General features: G+C 42.8%; 2 protein-coding genes across 2 annotated transcripts in view; both read right to left on the bottom strand.

Moving 5' to 3' along the window:
- Aven (apoptosis and caspase activation inhibitor) overlaps positions 1 to 16,640 on the bottom strand; it is a 142,380-nt gene that overhangs the window by 84,908 nt on the left and 40,832 nt on the right. The gene's annotated exons all lie outside the window — the stretch shown is intronic.
- Positions 14 to 843, bottom strand: LOC129670546 (triosephosphate isomerase-like). The gene has a single exon (XM_055599082.1). The coding sequence runs from the start codon at positions 841 to 843 to the stop codon at positions 94 to 96; it is 750 nt and encodes a 249-aa protein (XP_055455057.1). The 3' UTR covers positions 14 to 93.

The following is a 16,640-nucleotide window of genomic DNA, read 5'->3' on the forward strand; positions in this document are numbered from 1 at the left end:
CAAGATGGGGCAGATTATATCAGAAATTTGTGACTGGTAGGATTCCTGGGCAACCTAGTCCTGGCTTGGTAGGCGGGAAGAGATGGGCGGCGCTTATTGTTTGGCATTGATGATGTCCACAAATTCAGGCTTCAGCGAAGCTCCACCCACGAGGAAGCCGTCCACATCAGGCTGGCTTGCTAGCTCTCTGCAGGTTGCTCCCGTCACAGAACCTCCATAAATGATTCTGGTGCTTTGAGCCATCATCTCACAGACATTGCATTGCAGCCATCCCCGGAGCTTCTCGTGTATTTCCTGGGCCTGCTGAGGTGTTGCCACCTTGCCAGTCCCAATGGCCCACACAGGCTCATAGGCCAGGACGACTTTGCTCCAGTCCTTCACATTGGCTGCGATGGCCTTGGTTTGCTTGAAAACAACGTCCTCTGTGACGCCAGCTTCCCTTTCGTCTAACTTCTCCCCAATGCAGGCGATCACCCCAAGTCCCTCTGTAAGGGCATGGGCCACTTTCTGCCCAATCAGCTCATCTGACTCCCCGAAGATATGCCTTCTCTCTGAGTGCCCCAGTATTACCCATGTGGCTCCTAAGTCTATGATCATGCCAGGGCTGATCTCCCCAGTGAAGGCTCCATTGGGTGCTTTGTAGCAATTCTGTGCAGCCACGGCGATTTGGGGATCTAGGTTCTGCCTGGCGAAGTCAATGTAAGCAGAGGGCGGGGCACAAACCACTTCAATGTCTGCCGGCAACTTGGCCGCATTCAAGGTGCAGATGAGTTCTCCTAGGCATTTCTTCCTTCCGTTCATCTTCCAGTTGCCCCCAACGAAGAACTTCCTACAGGGCGCCATTTCGGGAGGACGCTCTGCCTGAAAGTCAGTTTGAGCCATGGTGTTTATAGCAACAGAACAGTTTCTAAGACACGCAGAAGTTTCTCAAGATTCTTTCTCTCCTGGTGACTGTAACCAATAGCCTCTCACACTACGCTTCCCACAGGAATTCCTCACTCTCCCTTACCTTTTGGCACTAACTTCAGACAGCCCATTCTCCCAACTGTCACGGCACTTCTCTGACATTCCTTTCCCAAGCCCCAGATTTTCTTCCCCTTCTACTATACACTAAAAGACTCAATACTCCTTAAGCTCCACAGGGACTCCTGTCCCCCCAATAGTGCTACACATCCCCACACCTAGATCTGATCTCTTTGCTAAAGAACAAAACAAAACCTTGGATCTTGTTTTTTTCTCTGAAGACACTATTCAACACTCCAAAGAGTTCTACACATTACATGTTCATACAATATAACCTTTTAAGAATTACTTTCTTGTCTACAACATCAGAAAAGAAAAACTGGATAAGGGGCTCAGCAGCAGCGTTTCCTGGAAGGCTTCACACCCAGAATGCTAACAAGTATCCTACAGGTAATCTTAGACCATCTACCTGGCTCTGCTGACTTGGCACACATGGCTTTTTTCCTAACCTGCCTGATCCAGGAAACAAAAAAAAGGATGACTCTCAAAATTATGATGAAATCCATCCAGGAAGTCACTCAAAGGGCTAAAAAGAAACCCAGCAGCCTTTGTGACCTAATTCGAAGCAGCACCTCTTAAACATACCAATCTAGGAACCAACATAGAAGCAGGAAAGTGCTGGCTACTTTATCACCCAATCTTCTTCAGATAATAAGAAAAAGCTAAGAAAGTAGTAGGAGGACCTTCAAACCCTCAAAAAGACCTTCTTAAAATGGCCTTCACAGTCTTTAATAACAGAAGAATAATCAAAACAACAAACGTGAAAAGGAGATCAGGCAAAAGAGCAACTGCTGTCCAGGATAGCCAGATGTCCCACCCCTCCCCCACCCCCCATGTGCAACAAATATCTGCTGGGCCCTCTACAAATACGTTAAGAGAGATACTGAGACAAAAGCTACGCAAACTCTTGTACTCTACTAAGACCTTACCCAAGGGGCAACATGAGGGCCTATCTGAAAGCAGACTGCTCTCAAGCCTGTGGAAGAGGAAGAAGCAACACCACCAACCCTAACTCAGAGTTCCAGTTATGACCCCTTTAGGCTTTTGTAGCCCAGGTAGGGGGATCCACCACACTTTGATACCTAACTAGTTCCTTCCCTAAGCTGCCAAACTTGTACCACATAGCAGACCTGAGATGGGGGAGGGACAATAGGATCAGCTTCCTAAATTAGGGCTTCATGGCTCCTAAACTCAGAGACACCCCACTCCTCTCTAAGCACAGAGAATGTTACCCATCTAAATTCCGCCTTTCTAAATATAAAGGCAAGAAACTTCCTTCCTTCTATAGGTTGCTATGAATCTATTCCAGCTTCCTCCAGTGCCACTGGCTAAAGGCTATTTCATCTGAAATCCATCTCAGGGGATCCCTCAGTTAAACCTGGGATAATTGTTATTTGAAACACTGTCCAGAAGAGGCATACCTTAAAGACACACACAGCTCCCTAAGTAGCCCAACATCAGTGTTAGAAAATTAATATCTTTCCAACTGCTTCCAAGTCCTATAAATTCAACTCTTTTGAGATAATCAGCTATCCCTGTCAACAACATCTTCCCAAGAGGGCCGGTGTAAAATACGAAGTAGTTCAGTATTTGCTCACTAGCGTTCAAAGCATCTCAGAGAGGACCTGCTTTTCAGACTCTATGGAGAACAGCACTTACCCAACTTCACAGCACTTTTTGTTTTTAATTGATATTTTTAATACATGTCAGAACCTGGCCTGCGAGGAAAACACTAAAAGCCCTATATTAGCACCTTTATCACTCACTATATGTTTCTTTCTGCTTAAGCTTTTGCCTTGGTGATTCAAAGTGGACACTGAAATAATCCATGGCGATAGCAACCAAACTGTAAATCAAGTTATCTTTCTAGTTTGAGCATATAATTAGGTTCTCTGTCAGGAATGCGGGCATAGGAGAATCTCATTAAATATTTGCTGACCTGTTCCCCCCTAGTGTTTAAATCTGAAGGCATAATATGCAGTGTTTAGGATGCTAACGTCCAGGAGCACAGGCTATCTCCAGTGGTCATCTGACTTAGCCTTTTTTTTTTTCAACTCTAAACGAATCTAAAAATGATAGTGACTTCATTTTCAACAGCACTGTGCCTCTTACAATTATGAGAGTAAAATGAGCAATATAGCAGAAATAATGAAGAACAGTAAGAAAAATAAGAGGAGGAAATAAATAATAAAAGAACTATTATTTTAAACTCCATATACTATTTGTTTTTTGAAAGCCAAACACCCTCCCACACCCTTTGTCCCAAGCCTTTAGTGCTACTCCTGAAAGAATCGAGGAACAGTAAAAGGTGACAAAATCAAGAGATATTTCAGTTTTTTCAATACCTACAAATATGTTCTCTAAAAATCGAGTTTGTGATAACCAACAGTACATCTACATTATTGGCTTGGCAGTTTTATGTCAACTTGACACAAGCTACAGTCATCTGAAAGGAGACAACCTCCACTAAGAAAATGCCTCCCTAAGATCAAGCTGCAGGCAGGCCTGTAAAGGTAGTTAGTGAATGATAGGGGAGGGCCCAGCCCATTTTCTGTAGTGCAACCATCCCTGGACTGGTGGTCCTGGATTATATAGGGAAGCAAGTCAGTAAGCAACACTCATCCCACAGCCTCTGCACCATCTCCTGCCGCCAGGTTCCTGCCCTCACAGCTTTTGATGCTAAACTGTTACATGGACTGAAATAAGCCCTTTCCTCCCCAAGTTGCTTTGGTCATGGTGTTTCATCACAGCAAAGGTTCCTGCCCTCACATCTTTTGATGATAAACTGTTACATGTGACTGAAATAAGCCCTTTCTTCCCCAAGTTGCTTTGTTCATGTGTTTGTTCATCACAGCAACAGTAACTCTTAAGTAAGAAAATTCATTTACTAAATGTACTGATTTTTCACTTAATCCTTTTAAACCACTTTCTTAAATAGAAAATAGAGAAATGCCACATTCTGTGGTGACCCTGACAGAGCACAACTAAGTGATACCCTTGAGCTACTAGCATCTGTAAGGCTCTCTGCTGCAGAGGAATTTTAATTCGGAACCTGGCTGCTCTGGCAAGAGATCACATCCAATACCTTGTAGGTCTGTGTGATCAGGTTGGAATACAAAGATACCTTTAATCCTGGAGACAGAAGTAAAGCAGATCTGAGTTCGAGGCCTGCCTGTTTTAGAGCAGGTAAAGAAAAGCTTAGGTCCAGTTGTGGTACACGCCTTTAATCCCAAACAATAAAGGTAAAGCTAGTTTGTAGAAAAAAACACCCATGTTTGAAAGTGGTGTTTAATTCAGTGGCAGAAAAAAATGATGAATAGTCAGAATAGGATACATCCAACTCTCATGGGGGGGGGAGGGAGGAGCTACTTAAGGAGAAATGCAGACAGAGGGGGACAGTTTTACCAGGAAGTTTTACAGAGGGAGGTTTGAATGAGAGAACAAGCTAGACACAGGTGAAAACAAAATGAGCCAGAGAAAGAGAACAAGCCAGAAGATTAGAAAAGACTGGTAGAGTTAGTTCGAGGTCAAGCAGAGCAATTCAGCCTCTCCAGATTGAATAAATCAGCCGGGAGAGGAGTTTGGGCCAGAATGGCTGAGTTGAACCAGTCAGCCCAGAGCTCAGTAAGAACAAGGGTGAGCATATTAAGCAGTAAGCTTCTGAGACGACAACTGGAACAGGGGGATGAAGTTACTTTTGCAGTCTGCCTCCAGGTGACCAGCGTGAAAAGTGACGTGTTTGGTCTTCTCGCTTCCCTTTGCAGTTTCACTAGCCACTGCTCCTCAATATGCTGTCAGTGTGCAGGGCCCTGCTTCACCCTGCCCGTCCTGTTCTGAAGGCTGACTTTGCTTGCTCACCTCCAGCTCTCCGTTCCCAACCTGAACCGCCCTCATCCCCAACACCCTGCAGTATATCCTCTCCAGCACAGTGTGTCATCAAACTTGCTGATTTCTGTCAGATCTAAAAGCAGTAGCTGAAAGCAGATACTTAGGTTGAATTAGTTTCTTTTCCTTTTTTTTCTTTCCCTTCTTTTCCTTTTTTTTTTACAATAAATAGGTTGAGCAACTTTTCATAGTGTTTAAGAGCTATTTGCATTTTACTTTCTGTGAACAATCTACCCCAAAGCCTTTGTTGTTTAACTAATTTGTTTATTAACATGAGGTTGTGTAATATAAGCCAGGCTGGCCCAAATTTGCTATGTAGACCAGGCTGTCCTCAAAATCACAAGTGATCCTCCTGCCTCAGCCTCTAGTGTCGTGGAACCACACACAAGGTTATTAAAACCCATCAGTACATCCAAAGTTAGTTCTCAAGGAGAAAGGCTATCACTATCACACTGAGCTATCACTGCATACCCACCCACACAGAGTCTTCCGTCTTGCTCTGGCTCTGGTAGGTTTTGCCCTACAGAAATCCTCAATTTTTACACAACCAAATTCAATGTCTTTTCTGTGATGGTTTCTGCACTATGGGTCATATTTTAAAATACTTTCCCCATTCTGACATTACAAAAGAGTTTGAGTGACTTGTTTGTTTCACACTAAACTTGTGACACATGCAGACTTAATCTTTACATAATTGCGACCTGAATGGTACTTCTTTCCCCAGATGGCAACTCCACCTGGGCCAATCCCAATGATCTGAAATAATCTAAGGTTTTGTTTTTAGACTTTTTGCTCTGATCCTCTGATGCTTAGAATTTCTGGGAAAATGATTTTCAGATAAACTAAGATTAAAAGTAGTTCAGACTGAAAGTGCTACCTTCTAACTTTCTTAAATTGTAAGGACTTATTTTATTTATGAGCTCTATTGGAGATTAGCACACATATCCATTAGCGGATGTTCTTTCAAAGAATTGTGAACTCATTTACTTCTGTCTCAGCAGACTTCAACTCTCAAAACTGCTGGAGTATCTCTGTTAGTAAATGTGGATGTCCCAATACTGCCTTGTTTTCTCCATCCACCACAGGCTTTCTTCTTTGACAGAAGTCCTTCAGCCTGGTCAGTACTTAACTGACCTTAACAGGATCTTAACTGCAGTGAGAGAAAAATTAACCACAATGAAACTCTTCATACTACCATCACTGTGGGAAATGATTTGGGGGTTATTATAAAATTGAGCATAAATCCACCTATGACCCAGCAGTTCTACTCCTAGGTATTTTACTCAAGAGAACTCAAATTATTTCACATGTATATCAAGGACTTGTATATCAAGGCTCTGGGAGTTTCATAACATTCCGAAACTGAACGTAAACCAAATGTCTGTCAGTAAGAACTATGAGATACAGACAGACCATGCTGTGGTCATGTGTCAGAATATAACTCAGAAGTAAAGGGAAATACTGTATAGGTGAATCTCAGAATCAGTGTTTAGTACAGGAAAGACCAGACAAAAGCACAGTATAATTCCAGCTGAATACAGCACATACAGCAGCAATTCTTAATCTGTGCATTTTGACTCCTATAGGGGTTGCATATCAGATACTCTGCACATCAGACATTTGCACTGCAATTCACAGCGGCAGCAAGTTACAGTTACGAAATAGCAACAAAATAATTTTATGGTTAGGAACAACATGAGGAACTGTATTAAAGGGTCACAGCATTAGGAAGGCTGAGAATCACTGATATAAAGGAATAGCCAAGCTATTCATGATGAGAACCACGGTTGCCTAGGGAAGGAAGCAAAGGAAAGAGGACCTTTCTAGAATGAGGTGATGTTTGCAAAGTGTGTTCTCAGAACCAGCAGTGCCTGGGAACTAACTTAGAAATGGGAATCCCCAGCCCCACCCAGCTCTCCAGAACCTGAAACTGGGGGAATGCACACAGTAACAGATGGCATCTCAAGCCATGCAGGTATTTCTGATACTGGCAAAAGGTTGAGAGCCTCTGTTCTTTAACCTGTTTGTATTGATTATGCACTTGTAACACAAACTGCCAATACTTATCATTCACTGAAGGTCTGCACACCTTATCTGGAAACTGGATTTTAATTTTTAAATTTTGGAATATATTTTTAAAATATTATTACTCAAATCTGCCTTTCTTACCTATTCTCTTTACCTTAATAAATCATACACCTGGAAGCTAGAGTAAGAAAACTCCAGGGGCAATAGAGATGGCTCATCAGTTAAGAGAGCCTACTGTTTTTGAAAAGGACCCAGGTTCTAACTAGTCCCAGTACCCACACAGCAGCTCATAACCATGCATAACTCAAGTTCCAGTAGATACGATGCCTCTTCTGACTTGTGAGGTCTCCTACAAGCACACGGTACAAGTACATACACATAGGCACATATATACATAAAATAATAAAAGAAAACTCCTCCGTTCACCACTGTCCCTCACTTGCTCTATATACATCAATTATCAGATCTGGTAAACTTAATTCTGAATGTTCCTACCCTCCAACCTTAATCTCACTCCCAGTTTCAATAGACACCTCTGCCTTTCATCTGGTCTAGGAGAAACCCACCTTTTTGTCTTCCAATTCTCTGTCTAAATTGCCAAAGCTATTTTCTGTGACATGGAAATGCTAAAATTCTTCTTGCTATTTAAATTTCTAGCTCCCTCAAGCACCACAACCTACTGTGGGAGGCCAAAGACAAAAGGCAGAATCCCCCACTCTTTAGCAGACAGACTCCAGCTGCATGGAGCTTGACACAGTGACTTGGGATGCCTCCTACAAACACTTAAAACCTAACTCCCAGAGGTCCCTGGTGCCTCACCCCAAACAACCAGTCTAGGGGAGGACAAGTGGCATTGTGAAATTTGCTACCTCAGGAAAACAAGGTGGTCTCCTTCTTGGACTCTATTCAAATACAACTTGTTCTGCCCAGTTCACGAACCCCAAAAGACCAGGAATAAACAGACTCCGCTGTAAATACATGAGGTTCTTTTTATTGTAAATTACAAGCTGCAGCTTGGGCCCACACACCGACACAGCCAAAGCGGTGGGAGTGGAGCGCGCATGCCCAGGTTAGTTGGGTGATTTAAAGATTCTGGTCCATCCCAGCATGCCCAAGGCAGAGGCGATTCCTGCTTGGCAAGCATCTATTGGTCAAAATGCTACATTTTGAATCGTTTGGCTATAGGAAGGTTCCCAGGCCATTAATGATCTGGTGTCCCTCCCTAGGGGGATGGTCCAGTTTCCTAGCAACTGTATCTCTAGTGGGTGGGGAAAAAATGCAGTAAGGTGGTCCTTCCCCTCACGGCATTACTGGACTTCTCCACCCACCTACTTCAGGTCTTAATAATAGCTGCGAATTTATCTTTTGGTCTCTCAAACTCCATACAAGACACAAGGTCAGATAATTTAAGTGCTATAAAAGGACACACATGCACACGCACACACACACATGGCTGCCTCTCACATGCAATTCTCTGAGAATTTGCCCATCATATTTCTACCCACAGTATCTACTGATTAAAGCTTACAGCGGTGCTGGCTTGGTTAGTACTTTTTTATCCATGCCATGGGCTCATCCTCCCAGGATATCTAATTCCTTCAGACCTAATGCTGCACTGACACCAGCAGCAGCAGGATTTTCCTAATATGTCAAAGTTGGTCTCATGTACAGCCCTTCATTTACACCCCATCATATATCTAAAAAACATAACAAAATGGTATTATCCACACACAGCTTCTCTGTGTGGTGTAATCCTGCCTGCCATTTAAAATCCAGCCGAAACATCACCAGCACACCCAAACACACCCCCGTTTTCCTGTGAGGTAGAATGCAAAGCTATCTGAACTTCACTGCTGTCTACACTGTGCTTTTATCATGCATATTGCAAGGAAGTTCCAGATCCTAGTAGAAAGTCCAGTACAAGTCTACCTTCAGGCACATTGTTGCCTCCTAAGCCTCTCTAAACAGGCACAGCCACAGCCCTTACAGCATTAAGGCAAGCCACCTCATGCTTCTTTCTTCTGCCTGGGAGACATTCCTTTCCCTTCTCTGTGTCCCTCCTTCATTAAACTAAACAAGTTACAGGTCAAAGACAAGGAAAAGTGGCTCAGAAGGTGATAAGCCAGCAAGGAGGCTGCAAGGCAGAAGCAGAGGCAGTAACTTTACTGCTCGACCACTGAAGTCCTGTGGTGAGTACAGCACAGTACCTGCCCTGGAGAAGCTGACTCCATGGAGTCTAAACAAAGAAATGTCTACCACACTGTGTATGGCATCAGACCCTGTCATACACTCAACAAATGCATAAAGAAATGGAAAAGCCACCAAGGCATGCCATCCTGAGAAGGACCTAGAGATCAAAGTGATGGCAAGCAGATGCAGCTGCATTCCAGCATCACTTGCCTCGAAGTCTGAGGACCACTGTATTCCTACCAGGTGAGCTGCTCTTGGACCACCCTGTCCTCTTGACTTGACTTCCTTGTGCTAAGAAAAGACCTGCTCAGAAATTGTTTCTATCAGCAACAATATACTCACAAGCCTTTCACACCTCTGTGGAAAGTTAGGTGCCTGTAGCAGCTAACTCTGGCAATAATATACACTGGAGAGAAATGGCAGCCTCTAACAAATGGTGTTACGAAAACTGGGTACATCTGTAAATGCATGAAATTAGACCCATGTCACTTACTTTGCACACACACAGGCACACACGTGCATAGAAAGAAAACAAATGTCAACAAACTCGGGGGAAAACATTCTACAGTTTGCTTTCCTGTTGCTGTGATAAAACACTGACCAAACTATCTTGGAGGGATACACTTCTCTTACACTTCCATGGCACAATTCATCACTGCGGAAAGTCAGGGAAGGAACTGAAGGACCATGGAGGAACACTGTTTACTCACTTGCTCTCTGGCATGCTCAGCCTTTTTCTTTCTCAGCCTAGGACCACCTGCCCACAGGTGGCACCAGCCATAGTGGGCTGGGCCCTCCCATTATTAAGAAAATACCCCCACAGACATGCCCACAGGCCAATCTAATGTAAGCAGTTCCTCAGTTGAGTCCCTCTTCAGGTGACTCTAGTTTCTGTCCAGATGATAAAAACTAACCAGCAGAAATGAAGAACCCTCGTAAACAGGGGGTGGGAAGTACACTGGTGCAGTCACTATACAAGTTAGTGGACGTGAACACTTCCTAAAAGTAGATGTGGAAGCTCCTAAAAGCAGAACCACAGAACCCAGCCATCACACTCCTGGGTTGTACCCTAAGGACTCTGTCAGCATACCACACAGATATTCTCACAATCACGGTTTTGCTGCACTGTTCACAATGACCAGGAAATGGACCAACTGAGGTGAACACCAACAGGTGAATGGCTGAAGAAAATGTGGTACAAGTACATAATAGAATTTTCTTTCATTCAGCCCATAAAGGAATCAAGATATTTACAGGGGGAAAAAATGGATGGAGCTAAAGATCACTGTTAGGCAAAATAATCCAAACTTAAAACAGGCAAATGCTGCATGCTCTCTCTTATATGTGGACTGAAGATTTAAAATTGTGTGTGTGTGGCAAGAAGAATCCTGAATTGGGAGGACTATATCTTACGGGAGAGTGGGGGAGAGGGAGGGAAGGATACAAGAGAAAGTAATGGAATACATGAGACAAGAAAATAGAAGGGGAGAGGTAGGAGACCAACAAGAGCTGGGCAGAGAGAATCAGGTGGGCCTTAGAGGATGGAGATGAAGAAGATAACAAGTTAAATGAAATACATGCATGAAAATGCCATAATAAAACCCATTACTTTGTATGTGAATAACAGAAAATATAAACTGCTTTTACAAAATAAGAAAGCACTGAAATCAGTTTTGACCTTTTTCTACTTAGGCTATATTCTTTATATTTCTGTGAATTATATCATTTACTAATGAAAACAAACATATTCTCAAAAGCACAATTCTAGACACTAAACTCATGGACGCTTTCTATATGGGAATAGGTGATGGTTTTGGACTTTTAGCTGAGTAAAAATCAAATCAGTAGATGGATGGAATTCTTTTCATGTCTGTGAATGTGATGCTGAATTTTAAAATCCTGAAAACGGCAACGGACACAACCTTACCACAGCAGCAAACATGCCACCCTCATCAGGTTGTTATGGCAACTGCACTACTCAGGCTGAGAAGAGGGATTGGATGTTTGTGTCAGAGAAGGATTTTGTTGCAGGCCGCCATTAGAAATACTAAAAGGTGTTTACACATAAATCTCAGAACATGAGGAGGGCCCCAAGAGATTCCCCCCTTCCTCATTAACATGTCTCTTGGTGTTATCACTGTTCAGGTGTTGCTTAGGAAGCCATATTATTGAAGTATCATAGGTGTAACTTCCCTGCCATTTCTAGAAGACACAATCTGTCAAGAGAATTTGTCAATGGCCCTACACAGCTGTGACACCTATGAACCACAACAATGACCAGCATGGCAAGATACCCCTAGAGGTTCGCTAGCAGTGGTAACCAACAGCTGTTTAATCGTCTAAAGCTAACTACCCAGGGCTGGTGAGGTTCTGGAGTTTAGAGAACTTACTGTCGCCACTTCACTAGACCAGCATAACTCCTAACTGCATTTTACAACTTGTCCTCATACCCACAGGTAAGTGTAGCTTCACCTTGAGTCAAAACAATGGTCTCTCTTTGTAGCAGAGACCATGATAGAAAACCACAACTGGTCAAAATGCAGAGATCAACTAGTCATTGGATGTTGAACCCCAGTGGGCACATTACAACACAGCTCTTACACCTAATGCTCAGGAGCAGAAAGACTGTAGGAGTCAGAGGACCAAAAAGTCTGCTGCTTTCTTACTGTAGCACAAGACTCAAAGAGATCCTAAAAACATATTAAGTCACCGAGTCCCCACACTGAAACCTTGCGGTATACTCTGCCCCCACTTCTTCCTGCATACACCATGAATTGTGATTGTTTCTACTTACTCATGATGACACTGAAGTGTCTATTTCTCTCTCCTATCCAAGCCATCCCTAATGGCTTTATGTAATACTAATCTGGGGGCTGGTCTGTCTCATTCACTCTTCAAATAATTCACAAAACTTAGTAAATGAGAAGTATCCTAACTCCTGAAGCCTTGCCAATGTTGCTCTGAGGTCCACACCTATAGAAATCACTTCCATGTGTCGTCACATGTTTTACACATGTATAAGTTATATAATGTATGAATCATATAAAACACATTGCGTTCTTCAGCATTTTTTTATGATGAAAACTTTTTGAGTGCCCTCTTACGGTCTGCTGAAATACATAATCAATACTCATGCTACGATGCAATAGCACAGCAGAACTTACTGCTCCTACAGAACTATCAGTGCCTGCTGATCAATCCCTCCCCACCATTCCCAACACCCTGTTCTCCCCAGGCCTGTGGTGACTACCATGCTACTCTCAGCTTCTTTAGAGTCCTTGTAAGTAAGATTACATAATACTTTGCCTGTGTGTGGCTTATTTCATTTTACATAATAATATCTAGTTCCAGCCATATTGCCACAAATGATAGAATTTTATCCTTCTTAACAGCTAAATAGTAGCCCATTCAGTATATGTACAGTGATTCTATATGTTTAGAATTAGATCCATCATCTAGAAAGTGACTAATAGAATTTTCTAGGGAACCTATATTATAAGAGACTAAACAATTACAAAGTTTTCTGTATCATCCCATTTACACAAAAACCCTTTGCTGACTGCCCTTTAAAGTCATCCTTAAAACTACAATTTAGTTCAAAATATTTATCCATGTAAAAACAGTGTGATAATTTCACTGATAATGACTGTACCACGTTTGGGACTTCCTAATGAAGCACATAGCACTGAAGAGAACAGATTATGCACCCACATGAGAAAGGATGGAGCTCTAGCATTTACTGTGTGAAAGGGGAGTAAGAAACTAAATTTTCTCTGTGGTGCTTTCCAGAAGTAACAGTTTATTATGTTCCGTTGTAACAATGACAACTGCTGTTGTCTAGTAAGCCCCTCCATGATAGTCATTTTTTCAGTGCTTTTCAGGGTCAGAGTACTTTGAAAAGCACACTACCTTGAGACGTTACTCTACTTCAAAGACTCTATGAAGCCAGAGGGTCAAGTGAGACAAAGACCCAAACAAACAAACAATTCTCTAGGATAAAGCAACAAACCTCTAGAGGCCTACTCATAGAGGGTGTGCGTGCATGCGTGCGTGACTGTATGTGAAGAGATTCTGTTATATATTTTAAAATGATGTCATGCACACAACAGATATTATTTGAAAGCTATTTATTGGATGGAGGTAGAGAGAGAATGGGGAAAGGGAAAAAGAGACGTGATGGGGTGGGGGGCAGAAAAGACAGTGAGGCAGAGAGAGTGCAAGAGAGGAGAGGGAGAGAGAGAGAGAGAGAAGAGGCAAGGGTCCTTTTATCCCAGACCAGGCAGCTGGCCAATGATGACATCCCAGGTGGCTAAGCAACCTAGGAACAGACTAGTGCATCGACTTGTGAACTAACAGATTTACTAAAGATCGGAGACATAGAGCTGCTGAGAAAAAGCAAAAGCCAGAAAGCACCCCTCCAGCCCAACAAAGAAGAACTCCTAGCTAGTAAAAGGCAGAGTCCCAGCGCAGGAGTCCAGGAGTGACCTCACTGTGCATGAAGAGCTAGAGAGTGTTCTAGGGGCTCTGACAAATCTGCAAACCTCAAGGACCTGACAGCCAGGATGCCAAGATCGTGCTGCAGTTGTGGTCACATTTGGTCCTATGAACATATCCCTACTAGGGCAGAGACCTCACTTTTTGGAAGCTATTCTCAGGCCACAGCACAGTTCTGGAACATAATGAATACCTCATAAATCTTTAATGAGCAATCTTAGTAACCAATGTCTCCTGCAGCGTATCCATTCCACCTACTAGGCTGTATAATCAGAGCGTCCTCAAGTGTGGTCTGGAGACCTCTAGTGGTTGACTGCAGTTCACTGAAGGAAAAAAAAAAGGTTAAAGAGAGGTCAAAGTCTGGAGCAGTGAAACAAGAGGCAGTGATAGAGGAAAACTGAAAGAAGTTTAGAAGTGTTTCTGAAATCTGCATCTGAAGATAAAAATACTCTCTATTTATTCAGTATGATCCCATAGGGGGAAAGCAATTGTTCCCTAATGGTCAACTTCCTTGTAAGGATCACATATCCTTATAGAGTACCATGTTCACTTTTTCAAATTTTTACTGAAAGATGAATGCCTAGCTCCATAGCTAAAGTGCTTGCCAGTCAAGTGTGAAGACCAGAGTTTGAATCCCCAGAGCTATATTATGAGATGGTTGTAGCAGCTAGCTGTAATTCCAGCATTTGAATTAAGTCATTCCCGGAGTGACCTGGCTAGCGAAACTAACAATACTGACGAGTTCTGGGTTAAACTGATAGGTCCTGCCTCCATGAACAATGTGGGGAACTATCAAGGAAAATTTCCAGTAGCAACTTTACACCTCTGTATGCACACTCATACAAATTCATGTATCACACAGGCAAACAAAAATATACAACAAGTGTGTATACACCATAAACACACATATTTATGAGAAAAAAAAGAGAAAATATCTATGTGTTACATTCTAAAATACACTGCTATTTGAAAGACCATGAAGGAACAGAATACACAATTCTAGAAAGTTTAAGAACAAACAAACAAAAAACACAGGGCAGTGGTGGCCCCCTTTCATCTGAGCGCTCGGGGGGCAGAGGCCAGCCTAGTCTACAGAGTGAGTTCCCATACAGCCAAGGCTACACAGAGAAACCCTGCCTCAAAAAAACAAAAAAACAAAACAACTAGCACTCTTCTATAAATTCAAAACATGAAGAGAGAAGCAAACCATCCCTTCTCTTTAAATTAACATCATCTTCTCAAAGTCAGTCAACTTTCAAGACCATCTGCAGGTCATCTGGGATCTCAGAGAAACTTTACATCTCCTTTGCTGAAATGCTGGTCATGTGGAGAAGAACTGCTGTTTAAAATTAAAATGAATGTCTAGCACATCATAAACACTATTCACTCCCAGTAAAGAATGGAAGGAGGCGGCTGGACGCTGGAGCCACCATCTTGATCATACCAAGCCCAACATCTTCTGAGTTGGGACTAGAGTGGTGCGAAGTAGAGAAAGCAGAAGTAAATGTAGCTTTCTATAAACAACATCAATACCAGACAGACTTTGATAGTCACCTTGACAGGATTTAGAATCACCATAGAAACCTTATATATATCTCTGAGTGCGTATATAAGGAATACTCTAAATTAGGTTACCTTAGGCGGGAAGACTTACCCTAAATGAAAGTGGCACCCTATCCCGGGGACAACAGTCCCAGGCAGAGGAGATAGCCTCTTTTGGGAACTGTCTAGGTCACCAAATGAATCGATGTCTTTCCTAGATTACTGGGAGATCCTGATTTGCAAGAGAGTGGGACCTTAGACCTAAACGATGAAGTCTACTAGTCATGCTCCCTATACAGCCTCTCCTTGCCAATTAATCACACAAACTTCAGCAGAACCACTGCCTTCCTGATGTTCATTGTAGGTTATAAATGATAAGGATAATTACAGATCACTTAGAAAGAGGAAAGCAGCATTTTGGCTCATCCTTCTGTTTTAACTGAACGATAGATAATGGCCATAGGACTACATCCTGGGCCCTTCTTTAAGTGACTGGCACATGTGTAAGTAATAAACACATATGACCTTTATATAATAAGACTTAAGAGACAAGGCATGACTGAGAACATGTAAAAATGCTACACACGGGTACTAAGCATTCACACCATGACAACAGAAAAAGAACCTTGGCAGTGTGTTATCTATGATATACGAACACCTTGCAAGAGGGGCATTCCGTAACTGGAAGCCCTCAGCACTGGCTTTAAGCCCAGTTGGCACATAAAAACAATTTCCGTCCACATTCTTTTAATGGTTCCCCATATTTCACTTTCTCATTTCTCATCCACCCAGCCACTTAGGGAGATGAAGTGGGATGAAAGAGAGAATTGGAATGAGAAAAGACTTCAGCAAAGGAGGTACAGCACACAGCTTTCTCTCACTTCATGTTCTTACATTACTGGAAAAGTTAAGCAGACAACCAAATGCTCTTTAATGTGGAGCTGCATATACACAGATGTAAGAATTAAAATTCACAGGGAACAGCACCAGACATGAGAAAGGTGTGTGGTGCCCGAGTCACTGGTTCTCATAAACAGCACGGCCTCACTGGCCGGATCTTTACCTCACAGAGCTCTGTCCCACCCCAATGGTGAAGCTTTGGAATAGTCATTATAGAAGCACCTGCTGTGTCTGATCAGGAAACAAGCAAAGCACTGTTACTCAGCGGCAACTAGGTTTGACTGCATTTACCCAGCCCCAAGAAAAGTCTCAAGGCATCAGGACAGAATCTTGAATTCTAGGCAAAGTCAAGACAAGCCATAGAAAACAATGAACCAATCCAATAGCCGGAGTATTTTTAATTTATTTTTTAAATTATGTTTATGCGTGTCTGTGCGTGGGTACATGCACGTGAGTGTGGGTGCAAAGTGCAGGTGCACATGGTGGCCAGAGCTGTTGAATCCTCTAAAGCTGGAGTTGCAGGTGGTTGTAAGCTGCCCACCATGGGTGCTGGCAACATGGGTGCTCAGGCCCTCTGT

The sequence above is a fragment of the Psammomys obesus genome, unplaced genomic scaffold (assembly GCF_907164565.1).
Source record: "Psammomys obesus unplaced genomic scaffold, mPsaObe1.curated_primary_1811, whole genome shotgun sequence".
Taxonomy (NCBI): domain Eukaryota; kingdom Metazoa; phylum Chordata; class Mammalia; order Rodentia; family Muridae; genus Psammomys; species Psammomys obesus.